The sequence below is a fragment of the Pieris brassicae genome, chromosome 14 (genome assembly GCF_905147105.1).
Source record: "Pieris brassicae chromosome 14, ilPieBrab1.1, whole genome shotgun sequence".
In the NCBI taxonomy this organism is placed as follows: Eukaryota; Metazoa; Arthropoda; class Insecta; order Lepidoptera; family Pieridae; genus Pieris; species Pieris brassicae.
In genome coordinates, this window is record NC_059678.1 from 3,460,487 (window position 1) to 3,476,558 (window position 16,072).

At 33.0% G+C, this 16,072-nt stretch overlaps 2 protein-coding genes across 3 annotated transcripts; one reads left to right on the forward strand and one right to left on the reverse strand.

Moving 5' to 3' along the window:
* Positions 1-8,347: 8,347 nt before the first annotated feature.
* On the reverse strand, positions 8,348-14,450 carry LOC123718080 (V-type proton ATPase subunit e 2-like). Its single transcript, XM_045674471.1, has 4 exons — positions 14,252-14,450; positions 14,120-14,167; positions 13,190-13,277; positions 8,348-8,561 (listed from the first exon to the last, which is right to left on the reverse strand). The coding sequence occupies exons 1-4, from the start codon at positions 14,347-14,349 to the stop codon at positions 8,541-8,543; spliced, it is 255 nt and encodes an 84-aa protein (XP_045530427.1). The 5' UTR covers positions 14,350-14,450; the 3' UTR covers positions 8,348-8,540.
* Positions 14,451-14,604: 154 nt separating this feature from the next.
* LOC123718077 lies at positions 14,605-15,757 on the forward strand. 2 transcript variants are annotated; one of them, XM_045674466.1, is made up of 3 exons: positions 14,605-14,899; positions 15,108-15,307; positions 15,596-15,757. In XM_045674466.1, the coding sequence occupies exons 1-3, from the start codon at positions 14,741-14,743 to the stop codon at positions 15,672-15,674; spliced, it is 438 nt and encodes a 145-aa protein (XP_045530422.1). In that variant the 5' UTR covers positions 14,605-14,740; the 3' UTR covers positions 15,675-15,757. The 2 variants fall into 2 exon arrangements, with proteins under 2 accessions (XP_045530422.1, XP_045530423.1); XM_045674467.1 differs by having other exon boundaries at positions 15,111-15,307.
* The last annotated feature ends 315 nt before the right edge of the window (positions 15,758-16,072 follow it).

Sequence of the window (16,072 nt, forward strand, 5' to 3'; positions counted from 1 at the left end):
TGTAATTGTTTCATTGAAAAATTTAATGTTACATAACCTCTGTCAGCCATTTTAACAATATCATTATTTATTACAATTAAATTCAAATTAAGAATGTTTAATTCATCTGCCAGTTGTTATGTAACCTCATTCCATTCTGACAGATGGCTGCCAGGCCAAGGTTTCAAAGTCTAGTTTGCTAACATTGTTCAGTGATCTAGTTATAAATATAACAGGCACCATAACCTAAATGTGTAGTGAAAAAGCATTATTTAAACTGTATATCTTGCGATAAGCTGTTATGTAACAAGCTATGTATGGTTCTGTGTGAGTAGTCCACACTTGTTTAATCATTAACATCAGTAGGTAACAGTTGTATGTTGAGTAGGGGTGGACTTTAAATATCTTGTCCTCGGGTGTGAATTTTTTTAAAGAAAAATTCATGCATTGAGTGAATAAATTGGAAAAATTAATAATTGTTCTTTTATTACAACCTACCTCTACCATGGTGCAATCCCCATGATCATTTTGATGAGAACTTATAATAAAAGAAAACATTAAATCTTAGTAATGGTGTAATTAGTAACTAATTTTATGAATAGAAACCATTAATATATTATAATTAACCTGATAGACTTATCAGTGACAGTACATGACATGACTAATTCTAAAGTCAATTCTTCTCTTTGAAACATCAAAATATTCAGACAGTAACCATTAAAATTTTCTAGTAGGTTACATAATTAAAGATCCATGCTTTATATGTTACATTGAGCTAACTAACATTAAGTATGTATTGATTTAAAAAAATAAGAACATTGTAAAGATCCTTCATATACCAATCAAAGGGAATAGGTAGTAATAATGTTACATTCATTCAAAAGGGGTTTTTCTTTTCTCTGTCATTGAACTTATCCACAAAATGGCGGCTCTGTCAAAATTTATTGACCCTAGTACGTGACGTCACTAGGTGACGTAAACGACGCATCGTAGTCTGCAATGACGTAACAAGTCGTTGTGTAATCATCCCTTTATGAATAACTAGCCTAGACAATGCTTTTTGTATGGGAAATAAAGAATTCATCTTCATATATAGCATTATCTACTGTTACCAAGCTGATAAAACTTGATATTATAAAGAATTTTGAAATATTAAAATTTATTAGGGTTTCCTACGTCTATCTATATCATATAGCATCCTGCGAAGATATATTATCTTCTTAGCAGTTAGCAACTAAATATTATGGTTAAATGTAAATAGTATTTCACCTTGTATCGTATTGTTAGGATTACACTTCTATGAACCGGTGAAAACGGACACTAAGCACTTTCAAGTGGTTCAATTATGTTATTTAACACCGGAAACAGTATGCTTATTACAAAAATGATAGGTATTTATAATCTGCACGACTATATATTTTTTTTATAGAAGATAAGTTAATTAGTAGTCGTAAATTATAATGTATAATACAATTATTGAATAATTGGGCCAATATATGTTTTCTAATAGGCAAGTAGGTATTTTCTAAGATCTTTCCAGTGTAATAAGCGCTCGTAGAAAGTCCATCGGTGCATAGCTGGCGTTCGAACTTTAGGGGAGAGGATCGCTAACACTATTTCTAAGTAGGAAAGTGAAAAATCCTGCATGTCTTCAAAGTCTTGAGACTTGTTGCTATCTATGATTCTTGTATGTCCAAAAGTCATGGTTTTTTACCAACAGGAGTCATAGTTTGTTCGTAATATTTAGGCAAAACCCATAGATACCTGAAAATTGCTATGATCGTTACTTAAAATATGCTGAAAATATGTAAGAGTATTAATAAAAATTATTAAACAAACAGATTTGTAACTCCCTTAAGTGTAATATTGAATTTGTACAATGAGATAATATTGTACTATGGGTCGTGACCTACGTCTCCGCATCGATTTATCAGTGCTGCCAACCGTTTGCCGCATGCTTATGTAAGAAGCAAGGAGATTTCGAGCAAGGAGGTTGAACATAGACAATTATTTCCATTCTTGGCTCGCGACTCAATAAAGTTATAGACTGGATTTCAAGCCAAGATTTTGGGTATAGGTACTCATTTTGATGGCCTTTTTGCTGACAGCTTAATAAAATAACGATGTAATTGCATAATTTGGTTGGCCATGCACAATTTAAATACAGAAAATAAGATTTGATTATTCAACAGTTGAAACGAAAAATTAATTAAAATGACTTTAGTCACACGACTTTAGTTATTTATTAAATTTTAATATTATAAATATTTAAATGTATTTTTGACTGCCGTTGAAAAAACCTTGCCGTTGCCGTCCTTTAATGTTTTTTCGCTTCACTCTTGAACCCCCTTAGGGAAACCTCCTTTTTAAAATAAAACTCAGTGTTGGCTTGAGCGTGATCCTCTTAATCTTGGAGTCTTCAAGGCTGTGCTCTTAGCAGTTTTTTGTATGTGCGCATCACGCCCATACGGTGAAGGCAAACATCGTGAGGCATGTCTCAAACCTAAAAGGCAGTGTGTCAAGCACAAAAGCTAATCACCTAGTTATAGAAAAAAAATATCATGAAACAGATACAGAAACCTGAGGCCCAGATCTAAAAGATCACAGTAGCAATTAATTTGATTTTCATTTCGAGTGTGTTTTAAATGTACTTAATAAAATCATACAACATCTTTGCGTGTTAAATTTATATTTTTGTTTAAATATGTTAAAACTCGTTTAATAAAAAATAATCACGCGGGACACTACATGCGCACATCGCATGCTTTTATCACACGTAATTTGATAACGAAATTCTAAATCTGATTTGTAAGGTCGATTATATCTAATTAGATTAAGTTACCAGAAGTTCACACCTTAAAACTAGTCAAGAATCAAACCCAGATATTTTCATTTTAATACAGCTGCTCTTCTAGCATAAGATTGTGAGTGAGACATAGAAAAAAGTTTGAATTGTAATATATTTGCTATAGTAACAAAAGTATTCTGTTTTTTTCTAATTTTCTACACAATTTTCTTATTTTTTTATTTCATAAGAACCTTCTCTTGACAAAAACAAACACAACAAAGAATAATTATCGAAATCGGTCCAGCCGGTCACGCGTGATGCCGTGACAAAGGGAAATAGGAATTAATTTTCATGCCTATAGATTAACAACGACAATGGATTTGACATACAGGATATACTTACAGCTTATTCTTGACTCCGAATGTTACTTAACACGGAAATTCGTCCCATCGAAGTATGCCAGTTATGGAAGAGAGAGTGACCTTGTAATAGAGATTAGTTGCCCTGGTGCCGTATAACTGCTTGCAAGGTTATACAAACATTTTTATCATTAGATTACATTTACGTAAAGAATTTGTCAATCTGGTTAAGGACATTATCTTACTGGTACTAGTTTGTGTATTTGGACGATCACAAATATTTTTTTTTAAACAATCTAAAGAAAGTTGACTAACCTTAGTATAAATGGCGCCGAATTTGATGAGGCCACAGAGTACTATAAAACGTAATTGTCATTGACTAGAAATTGCGCGAATTGGAGCAAAATTTATAATGGAATCGTTGGTGATTCAAACTTTATTGATTTTAATTTGAATATGTTTAAAAATAACCAAATTTTTAGTTTTAAAATGTTCAAATGTTACGATAAAAGATTACAATTTGATTTCTAATGTAGGCAACGTAGCAACAACGTAACCTTGTGGAAAACCGGTTGACACTCGTCTTTACTTATCCATTTTGTAATAAAGTTCAAATTCTTATATAATTTAGCATCAAAAGTAACCCGTTTTTCATTCCTTATAGATCATTCTGGAACTTATATATAACTTCAAAGGATATAGAAATATTAAATCTTCATATAAAAATATTTAGATGATTAAATATTTAAGGTGGTTCCAGGTAGATAGTACCGGTGCCCCCAGAGCTGGTGCTTTCCTCGCTCAACGAATAATTTTCGCAATACAGCGAAGAAATGCTGCCAGCGCTAAACGTCACAACAACACTGCCACAGGGATCAAACTTTTTAAAATTGCTTTTGGAGAGTTTAGGTTAGCAAAAATGTAAATTTGATTGTTAAGTTTAGGTTTTAATAAACAATTGCTCAAAAGAAAAATTAAAATTGAATTTAAAAAAATATTTTAATATTTCAACTTAAATTGAAAATACTTAAGTTCCAGTTTATAATTTATAAATGTATCAAAATATTAAATTAATATTACTATAAATATGGAAATTTAGTATTGATAAGTTACTTAATAATGTATTTGGTCTACGCAAGTACATAACATATTAAGACAACAATATTATATTCTTCGCGTGTTAAAGATTTTTTGAATGTTCCAAAAAACATTATCAGTATTATATATATAGGCCAAAAATGTTTGTAATCTGTAAAGTGAAGCTTTCACGATCTTAGAATTTATTTTCTTTAAATATACTACAATTAACACAATATAGTAAAAACAAACATTAAATAAAATGAAATACATTCCAAACGACTCGGTCCGACATTTGTTTAACCTTTTGATTCATAATTGAATGGACAATTTTTTTCGTTGGTTTTTGGCGCTTAAATAATTGTCACGTGAATGACAGATGACTGGGCACGTGAAGTCTATGAATAACACCAAGGAAAAATTCAATTAGATAAAGAATGATAAAATACATCCGTTTAAATCGATCAGCGTATTATATAGTATAATTATATGAAATATTTGTCTAGCAATCTAAATTGTAATTAATGATTTACCCAGAAAGGTTTTAAATGAGTTAACGACAAAGAATAATACACAGGTAATCGTTGGAACGTGTCTATGACGCTTTACCTCTTTATAAGCCTATCTAAGGGTCTTCGTCGTTCGGTATTGCACTTTGATCCCCGGCATAGACAATGATCTAGTATCATAAAGAAACAAATGCAAAATTATTTTTGGAATATACCTGTAATATTTATTTTGATAAAAGTGTTAGTTATATTATTATTTAACGATTTTTTCTTTACTATTCCTACTTTTCATTCTCTAGTACCATCGTGCAACAAATTATTTTTTATATGCTTCTTAACCATCGCTGAAATTCTAGAGAAAGCACCAGCTTGCTTTATTTCTCTCTCTCTCTCTCTCTGGGGATAAAGGAAGAGTAAGCATCATAAACACAGACAGATCATAGGTTTTATATTTAATAAGAATTTTAAATACAAAGTATGTCCTTTGTTCAATAAGATCAAGTACAAGTAAAAATAAGTATGGTGAAAATAATTATGTAAGGGCAGTGCGGGCATGGCTTATGAATATCAGATATGCATGACCCATTCTCACGTCTTTGGAAGTGCATGCGATGTAACAACGAGATAATTTTATTATTACAACAATTGTCGTGTGTTAATGTGTTTGAGGTCAGTGAAATGTCACGATTGCTGTAAATGTATAGTAATATCGGAGAAGTTTTATTGAAAAAAAATCGTAACGAAATAATAGTGTGTAATGAACGTCAGCTCTTTAGAAAACCTTACAAAATGAGTAAAAATAAAAATCCCGTGGCAGTACAACGCTGAATCGGTCTTGGCTGCAGATTGCCTCGGTGATGAGAGTTGCACGTTCGTAACGCAATGACTTACGCCAACAAAGCTCTCGTTAAAGTGAATAAGTGTCATTATGCTCTTTTTTAAATTAGGTTTTAGGTAAAAAATATATATAAATATAAAAAATATATATAAATGATATTTGTGTTAGTGTAACATAGATGAATGATTATAGTTTTTCGGGAACCGAAAAATTTAAATACTTAATACTCTGTCGACTTCATAGTAGAAGTACTATTTACATTTTACTTAGTCAATCAATCCAGGGGTATCGCGCCTATTGGCATTCTTGCATACAATATATTTTCAGTTGCAAAATCAGATCAATATGTGAATTCAGTCAAAAAAGCAGACCATTTAAAAATGTTATTCCATATACGCGTTTTGGCTTATCGCCAAAATTTCTACGCACTACGTGCAAGGTCGTCGACGCTCGATACGGGTCAGTTTTTAAATAGATCTTATATAACTTGCTCATCTTGATGTAACCAGGTTATAGACATATTGTTGTTGTTTAATTCGGAATCCTAAACGCCGGAAATAGTCTCACAATGTGTTGAATAGAAAAATCACAATCACAGAATAACGTAAGCGTCTTGTCATGACGTTTCATTTGTGTCAAAATATAACAGGCAATGAGACCAATAATATCATCGGACTATCATTCGGGGGCTTAGTCAAGATGTCTCAACAGTAGTGGTGTATGCAGAAAGTCAAAAACTGAATTTGTGTGAGAATTTTCACTGTTTTGCTTTATGGAGGATTATCCATTTAACCACTGACCGGATAATAGACTGTTAATACAAATTATATAAATAAATTGTATTTCAGAATAAGGATACTTTTGTTAAACATTAGGTTTGTTAAACACAAGCGCGGGGCCTTAAGCGCATTCTATCAAGGGGCCCTTGGTTTGCTTTAGCTTGTCAAGTTTAGGATATTAAATAAAACAAAACCGATACAAATATATTTTTCTGGACTTAATATCGGCAAAGTAACACTTTCAATATAGCCTTCTTTAATCAAATCATGCTATATATTCAACAAAGTGAGATGATTGAGACGTTCTTATAGCATTTATCTAGTCTTTTTAAAAAGTTTGTAAAATACCGTTTATTCTTAAAATTTAACGTGACGAAATCGAGTTTTAGACTTTTGAGTGGAAGTGAACCAAGATATATTACGCTGCTATGTAAATTTTTTTTTGTAGTGAAACTCCTTTATCGGCGTTGGAAAAAAAATGACTCGTCACATTTTTCCGTTATGCGCCATCTTTTTCTTGTCCCTACCACGGCTGATTCGAAGAGTTTCAAAGTCATTAATAACAAAATTATGTAATAACGATAACAATGATAGTAATAATTCTATTACAATTAATGAAATTCAGTAATAATCTTTGTAGTAACATGGTAAAATAAATAATTGTATTATTTGTATTCATGTCTATGATAATGAAAGCCTTTTGTTAATCTTTATCTAATTTAACCAATTTCTGTAAAACTGCATAATATAGTAGATAATTTTTCGTATATAAGGTCATAAAGAAGTTTCACTTCTCACGTGTACATGCACACATTTTTTTAAATTACGGTTACAGGTACGTGGGACCCCAAATTCACGGGCCCCTAGCATTCGCTATTCTTCCTATATGGCTAATCCCATACTGCCAATGCCAGAATCATAACTAACGCACTCATCTCTTTCTATCACAGCGTAAACGCAATTTGACAAAAAGAGACAAATACGTGCTTTATTCTTAAGTTTATTACTTGATATCGGCGCTTCGCTACACAGAAAATATTCTAACCAATAAATTACTGTTGCAGTTTTAAATATAGTAACAATGTAAGTACAGTAACTAGTGATTTTAATTAATATTTGGCTGTAAACGTTATATGACATACAGCTAATTAACAATTGACCTCTTTTGACAGATGGTCGTTAATTCTTTTTACGCATCGGCATCCTTGAGGGTTCATGACCTCTCATTCAAAATTCCAAGTGACATATTCAAGTATTACGTTAGCAGATTTACCCCCCCCCCCCCCATCGTTTTGTCAGCACCAGTAAGCTTTCAAAAATAATAGCAGGAATCCTCGAAAATGCACTTGATGTTTAGTGATACCCATATACTCTCACATTGCCAGAAGGCTCGCAAATACGTTGCCGGCCTTTCCAGATACGGTACGCTCCATAAGTACCTTAAGTCGAATTGGTTCGGAAATACTTCAGTTGGCAGCTGATTCCACATAGCGGTGGTGCGCGGCAAAAACACAGACAATGTGTAAAAATGTCAATAATTACCGATGACGTAATCACCTTATAAGAAAATCTAAAACAATTGCCACAGTTATTTAATTTGCTACGTTTTGTCTACGGTACAGTCAAGATCACAAAGAACTTCTCCCAACCTGCTTCTTCCACTAGCTTCCGCCCCTATTCACTGCCGACTGTCAACGCCTTGCCGTGAATTTCGTTTCGGGCCTCGCCAGCAAATAAAGGCCTAAATGGAAATAAAATTATACTGCTCACAACTCTGGGCTGGTGTTCCCAAATGACAGCTTCTTCCCTATGATCAAATTCAGCGAAGGTCTTGTCGAATTGTCAATCCCCAACGTATCGTGTTCGGCGATTTTCTCTCTACACACTTATATTGTGTCTTTGAGTTTTCTACGTTATGTACTGTGGTGTTCTGAAGAATTGTATAAACAACGTAATTCCTTCGTTATTATGAATAAATAAATAAGTCATAACCTCAATCGTATTACTAATAAAATACATACAACTTTATATATTTATTAGGTTATCTACAGAAACACTTAATTCTATTCGGAATGAAGCAAAAAAGTTAAAATTCAATAAACAGGTGATATTTGTAAACATAAATTATTATTATTCTTTTCATTCGCCACAAATTACATTCAATAAATTACATTTTGACGTTTGACATTTGACGTTTACACGTTGATCTTCTTATACTGTATACGGTTGACCCTGAAAACAAAATTGTATAATTAAAAAAATAAATAAATCAATTGCGCTAAAATCTTTTTTGGTATGGGCCCCAGATTTCTGTGTGTTTCATGATAATTTGTTATTCTACTAGGCAAGTGATCAGCCTCCTGTGCGTGACGCACGCCGTCGACTTTTTGGGTCTAAGGCAAGGTTTCGGTTTCCTCACGATGTTTTCCCTCACGCACATAGAAAGAATGTCTAATAGGGCACAGGCGGGGATCGAACCTACGACTTCATAGAAGAGAGTCGCACTCTGAACCCACTAGGCCATCACTGCTCAAGTATAATTAAATTTAACGTTATACACAGAATATTTTTGAAGTGAAACTTCTTTATCGGAAAAAAAATCCGTCACATTTTGCGGTTACGCGTCACATTTTCCCGTTACGAGATTCAAAGCCATTAATAACAAAAATATATAATAACGATAACAATGATAGTAATAAATCTATTTAAATTAATGAAATTCTGTAATAATCTTTGTAGAAGGTAAAATGAACTAATTGTATTATTTGTATTTATGTCTATGATAATAAAAGCCTTTTGTTAAACTTTATCTAATTCAACTTTATTTAACCTTTAAATAATTATTTAAATAATTTTAGCGGGTGCGTTGCTCGCCTTTGACCGACGAGTACACTCTAACTTTAAATAGTTAGAGGTGGTATCTCTCAGAGCAGTCCTCGGGAGTCGAATCCCACAATTCACGAGTTCTCAAAAGAAACTGCCTTGCGTAATGGACTGTGGAAGACTTCCAGCCATCAAGGAGATGTTGAAATTTGACACGGCTCGTACGTTGTTAATACGAGGCAGGAGGGAGCTACTCAAGCAATTCTTCAGAACACCAAGGTACACTTAGTAGAAAACGCGGAGGCGCAACGTGACTGCGTAGAGAGAGAATCACGCCGAACACGATACATTGGGGATTGACAATTCGACAAGACCTTCGCTGAATTTGATCCAAGAGAAGAAGCTATCTTTTGGGACCACCAGCAAAGAGATGTGAGCAGTATTCTTCCACGTCAGTGAAATACTGCTTAGCCCTACCCCAGTGGCATTTTCTTCCAGATGACTGCGGAATTGGACTTCTTTCAAGCACATTAAGACTGTGGAAAGTACTAAGGAGAGACTCTTCAAATTGAGGAGACGACGGAGAGTCGTTTCGTAATCCTTTAGCCCTATCCTAGTTGGGCATTTTCTTCCAGATGACTCCGGAATTGAACTACTTTCAAGCACATTAAGACTGTGGAAAGTACTAAGGAGAGACTCTTCAAATTGAGGAGACGACGGAGAGTCGTTTCGTAATCCTTTAGCCCTATCCTAGTTGGGCATTTTCTTCCAGATGACTCCGGAATTGAACTACTTTCAAGCACATTAAGACTGTGGAAAGTACTAAGGAGAGACTCTTCAAATTGAGGAGACGACGGAGAGTCGTTTCGTAATCCTTTAGCCCTATCCCAGTTGGGCATTTTCTTCCAGATGACTCCGGAATTGAACTACTTTCAAGCACATTAAGACTGTGGAAAGTACTAAGGAGAGACTCTTCAAATTGAGGAGACGACGGAGAGTCATTTCGTAATCCTTTAGCCCTATCCCAGTTGGGCATTTTCTTCCAGATGACTCCGGAATTGAACTAATTTCAAGCAGACTGAGGCTGTGTGCCTTCATATTGAGGAGACGATACAATAAATTACGAGAGTCATTTCGTAATCCTTATGTAACCTTGTAAATAATAAACAATCTTTATCGATTTTCTTCAAAGACATTATCTACATTGTTAGACGTAGCACGTGCCGAAATCACATGATATTTAAATATAATACCCGATGCTGCCAGAATATTTACAAAGAACGCGTTTATACAGTTGGCCTATTTAACCAGGGTTTTTTCTCTATATACAATGGTACCTTTTAGGTGTGAGCATCAGAGCTATATCTGATTTGTTGTGTTTCTCCAAGGGAGTCGATCTCTTATGACAATATCTTGTCAATATATTTTTGAAGCCTTGTTGTATGTATAAAAAATGTTGAGTTTTACCAAACAGAACTCTTCTAAGCGTACAACCAACCAGGCTCAGAAGATAAACCACTCCTTATATGGAAATTATATTCGTTTTTACAACTATTACAACAAAAAAAAAAAACAAATTCCGATGTTTCGCGTGCTTCACAGCGTGCTTGGTCACGGTCGTAAAGCACGCGAAACATCGGGTTTTTTTTTTAAATTATGTAAATAATTATATGTTTATAATAATACAAATAGCTTTAATCCGGTTAAAAAGTGTTTTCTTTCAATGCTTAAAACCTATGTTGACAAAAAACAGTACAAGAATTGATTTCAAATTCGATTTAATCTGTAATCTGTGACTAAATTTTTAATTAGAGATTGTGTTTATCAGAGTGCCATCTAGCGGCAACAAACGTAAACAGCCACACAGCGATGGCGCGGTATTTTAAAATGTACAGTTGAGAGAAGAGGAACATGATCAGTCGCCCCTGAATGAGCTACGTATATACACTGTTGGATCAAAAACAGGGTGTGGCTCAGGTGCTGGCACATTCTCTCTTGATCTCAACATCAACATACGCCTACCCTTAGGCACACAGAACACGATCTTTCAATGTGAATGTGTTGCTCTAACCGAAGCAGCCATAGCCGTGCAGCGGTTAGGAATTAATGACGACAGTGGATCCGTGCCGATGGCGCTCGGAAACAAAAAGACCAACAGCATGTAGAGTGTAATCTCTATAACATAATCAATAATAATATGTGTATGTTAATATTTTCTTTTTAACTAGCTTATCCCTTTGTTTTCTTTCGATGTCTTTGTTTATGTTTTTCGCGTGTAGTTTCCCAACCTTTTACTTGAAACTGGCTTAGAGTTAAAGGTATTGCCATTATATATAAAATAAATTCTATAACTCGAATGTCAAGGGTCAAAAAATCGACTTAAGAAGAACTCGATTCACAGAGAACCGTGTTCTGTGTATTTTTCGATTTGTACAACAGTTCAACTTACTATTAAGAAAACACTTTTTAAACGGATTGAAGCTATGTATTATTATTATAAACTTATAATTATTTACGTAATTTTAAATTTAATTTTTTTGGACGTTTCGCGTGCTTTACAGCGTGCGTGGTCACGGTGACCACATAGCTTCAATCCGTTTAAAAAGTGTTTTCTTAATGAGTAATAGTGTAATATGTTAACAAAAGACAATACTTAGTTCAACTTACGTTTTGTATTGTATATTTTTTACATATTAAATATTAATTAAGTAAACTCTAAAAACTAAAGACACTAAAAGAAATTACGATTATTAATTTTGGATTTTATTGCTTTTATTTCAGAGAACTCCAAGACATCATTAAATTTAACTAACTACGACTTACGGAGTCTTCTTTGTAAAATTCGAGTTATATATATATAGTATAAATATGTATTGATAATAAAAGTAGGGAAATAAAATTTTGTTCGAGTTAGTCTAAATAATTCGAGATATTTTGACTATATTTCTTTTGTCTTAACAAGATTCGAGTTATAGAGATTCCGCTGTATTCAATTCAATTAATTTGTAAATAAAATATCTATATAAAACAAAACCACTGAAGCAAACTTTATACCAAAGTAATTTTCTTTTCGTTACTTAAAATAAATTAAAAAAATATAGAACCTATACAAATTGTTATTATTTTATTTGAGTATTGGATCATTGCAATCAGGAAGCATTTTCAATGTTATTGCGAGGACAGGTAGTGCTGTCATGCGTACAATGTCAAGATTTTCTTTATTTGTATATCCTGTTAGTAACAATTTTACAAGTAAAATAGGAACGTTGTCTAAAAAACACTTCACAACTGACCTTTTCTTTATTATCCGTTACCATACATTCAAGTACTGTCTGTGATTGAAATGAATTTGAGATAAGAAACCCACTGGCATTGATAGTACACAACTGTAAGTGCTAGATCGGGATTTACTTTTAGCACTGTAGTGGCAATGGCTCCTACGCTGTCTTGCCATATTTCATTATGTTTTACAAAACTCATAAGAATACTAACACACAGTGGGAAATGAGATTGCTGCATTCATTATTATAGTTTCACTGCAATCTTGATACTTGTAATTCTTGTGAATAATATAAGGTTTTCTTTTGGCATGGACTCTAACATCAGTTCATATTTTAACCAGGGCAACCTTGAGTTACAGTTGAGGAATATTTAAATGATCCGAATCGGGATTGATTTGCATCACTTCAAACAATTTGTATGACTCCAAACTTAGCAATTAAAAAGAGTGGCGGAAAGTTTCTAGCCAGTTTTTCTTGACTGCTTTACACCCTAGACTTGCAAACTTGGTAGTAAATGTAAATTTACAATTAATTTAACTTTCTGACGTTCATTTGTTTACCTATATGAATAAACTTATTTCGAGTTTCGAGTTATATGTGGCCCTGTAACGTTTAATTTAATAACAAAATGAAGGGAAAAAGAAAGTATATAGCACCTCCAAATATAAACATGTCCCAACTATTCTTTAACTACATTACCTGAAACTTGTTAGCTTATGGATACATGTTTCTAAAACTTGTACAAAATAATCTTACCCAAGTGCGTGCAATCCAAATAAGAGTATCGTTGCTAAGTCTAGGCCCAATCAATGGATTCATCTGTGCCATGTATGCACACAGCCAGCTGAAATTATATAAATTTTGTATTAGTATTTTTAATAAGCATGTTACTTAATCTAAGTTGCTCAGTCACTTGTTCATTTATACATCTAACGCAATATGGAGTAGGCGTTGTTACAAAGAGTGGTGCGTGATGCCTGATGGGATAGACATTATAATTTAATCTGTTTTTTTGCTTTTAGGGGGTTATGAGAACTTCAATAAGAAATTGTTTCAAATCTAATTTGAGGTACTGTTTTATTTTAATATTACTGGATAATGTCTTTCCAATTGCTTTGGTCTCCAATTGTAGTAGCACCTATACAAGATTGTTTTTCTGAAGACACTTAACAGAGGCTAGGTTGTGATACAACATCTGTCTTTACAGATTTTATCTAAATTATTATTTTACATGGTCAAAATTTTAACATAAAATTTTTCAGCATGTCCACTAAGGTAAAGCAATTGTGTACAAAATATGATTTTCTAAAACTCTTATTTATGTAACAAAATAATATGAATGTAGATATGTAACTCAATATAAAGGAGAAGTCCTGACTGAATAAGTACTAGATTAGCTTTAATTTATGGATTCAATTATAATTTTCACTTGAGCTGTCAGAAACTGGAAGAAATGATGTTTTTTTTAACTGATTTATTGTAGGTTTATATTGAATAGCATACAATATGTTGCTTATAGAGGTTTGAGTCTATAAACTTAGTGTGTTTTAGAATACAAAATTATATGAAAATATAATTTAGTGTGTAACCATTGCATTTAATTACTATTATTATCCACAAGGCAATATAAAATATGCCATACTAGTCATCAGAATAAGTCTGGGCCTTAGAAATTATAATACTTACAATAACCAGCACGTAGCTGCGGTTAACATCAACACCACTTGGATGATCCTGAAATATTTAAGAACTAATGTTAGGGATGGGGATGCCTATTATTTTATTGGAATGACCAGAAATGTAAGACCAACAACTTACCCTCTGTTAGGGCCCTTGGGAGCAAAGAACGGGCACACGATACCCACCACACCCCATAATACTGTAAAAACGGTGATGGGAAGAAATGACGCACCCATTTCGGGATGATTTCGATAGGAATATATAAAACTTGCTCAATAACACAAATATCAGCTGCCCAAAGATGGTGGGCGTTTATCAATGTTGGCAGCGCTGTACGACGACAGTCATATGACAATTAAATCGGATACATCTAGAAGAAAATCACGTTTATAGAGTCTATGTTTCTTTGAATGTTTTTTTATATATTTTACAGACTAAAAGCTAATTTCAATCAAGTCAAGTATCGGTTTATGTTCCATGTTTATGGTTTTCCATTGTGACAGCATAAATATGTAATTTTAAATTAAAAAATGTGGATGTTACAAAAAATTTAAGACCTTTTATTGATATAAAAAACCAAAATAAATATAGTTATAGCTTTTTAATTTTTTGAAGTTTCTGAATAAAATGCGCCCACGGAAAGAAAAGCCTGACAATCGCAAACGCAAAACAAATACAGATAAATTGCTACGAAAATCACGAAATCGGCTATGCTACCTGAGAAATGTTAATCGCAAAGAAGGATCCGATATAGAAGAAACATTTAACAATATTATTCGAGATCATGTAAGAGCTAAATTCCCGTAATCATTCTAGCGACACCTACAATTTCATGAAAAAAAAAACTATTCGAGAATTCTCCTTTTGGTAAGAGAAATTAGGAGCATGCCTTCATCCACATTTGCATGTACTTTTAGTTGGAAAAAAGAAACGTCTTCTTCGCATTTAATGACTCTTTAACTTTTGTCATCTACTTACATTCAATATTTTTTAGAAGCCTCAAGCGAAGGTCGTGAAACATTGGAAATTATCTCCAAAAGATTCCTGCGAAGTGTACAAAGACAGGCGTAAGAGGAAAATTGAAGATGATGGCGAGAGTAATGAGAATCGTGAAACTAATGAAGACAACTTAAACAAGACGAAACCTACTAAAAAGCGTGTAAAGAGACGACCATTGAAAAGGGACAGCCGCGGGTACCTCATTAAAAATCACGATGATTTTAAATTATGAAAAAAAAATATTACACTACTTACTTTTTATATTTATTACGCAATTGGCATTACTAAGATTTTTTTTATAGAACAGGGAACAGTATTGTTAAACGATACACCCATGGACACTCGTACTGCTAGAAGGTTCACAAGTGCGTAACTGACCTCTTAAGAACTCTTAAGGCCATTAACACAAAAACATCAATTGCTATAAAAAAAATAAGTCCAGTATAGTGTAACTATCTATATATAACTAATATTGATTTTCAGGCGATTTCTACCAGAGACATCAAGTACCAACTGTTCGTGTTCTAAATGCGCCGAGTCTATTTATTCTGATGACCAGTGATTTATTCTTTGAACGATATATTGTTTATTCTGAAGTTGTTTTTTTATGACATATGTGTGTGTAATTAAAATGCTATAACATGCCAGAAATTATTTTAAATTCAAAATTTATATTGAATAAAAAATAATAATAACATTGATCCGTGCTATACAAGGAAGCGAAAACATATTCTGGTCCTTTATTTCTTAGAGAAAAAAAACGAGATAGAAAAAGTAACAAAAATAGAATTATGCAAATTGTCATTGCTTTTTCGGGATTTGTATCCTTTTTTTTTATAAAATTATCTAGCGTAAATTTATGTCTGTGTAGATTTCTTAGCGTATGTTTATTAAGCTTCACTCATATTATAAATAACGGTGTATAAATATTAAAAGCGTATGTATAAATAAATAATTGTT

Bases quoted from the DNA above. Each gene is read 5' to 3' on its own strand.
- LOC123718080 (XM_045674471.1), bottom strand. From the start codon at position 14,349: ATGGGTGCGTCATTTCTTCCCATCACCGTTTTTACAGTATTATGGGGT. The intron at 13,278-14,119 runs GTAAGTATTATA...ATATAATTTCAG, and splicing joins GCAGCTACGTGCTGGTTATT to CTGGCTGTGTGCATACATGG. The intron at 8,562-13,189 runs GTAAGATTATTT...TTTTGTTTTCAG, and splicing joins TTTGGATTGCACGCACTTGG to GGTCAACCGTATACAGTATA.
- LOC123718077 (XM_045674466.1), top strand. From the start codon at position 14,741: ATGCGCCCACGGAAAGAAAAGCCTGACAATCGCAAACGCAAAACAAAT. The intron at 14,900-15,107 runs GTAAGAGCTAAA...AATATTTTTTAG, and splicing joins ACAATATTATTCGAGATCAT to AAGCCTCAAGCGAAGGTCGT. The intron at 15,308-15,595 runs GTACCTCATTAA...ATTGATTTTCAG, and splicing joins TTGAAAAGGGACAGCCGCGG to GCGATTTCTACCAGAGACAT.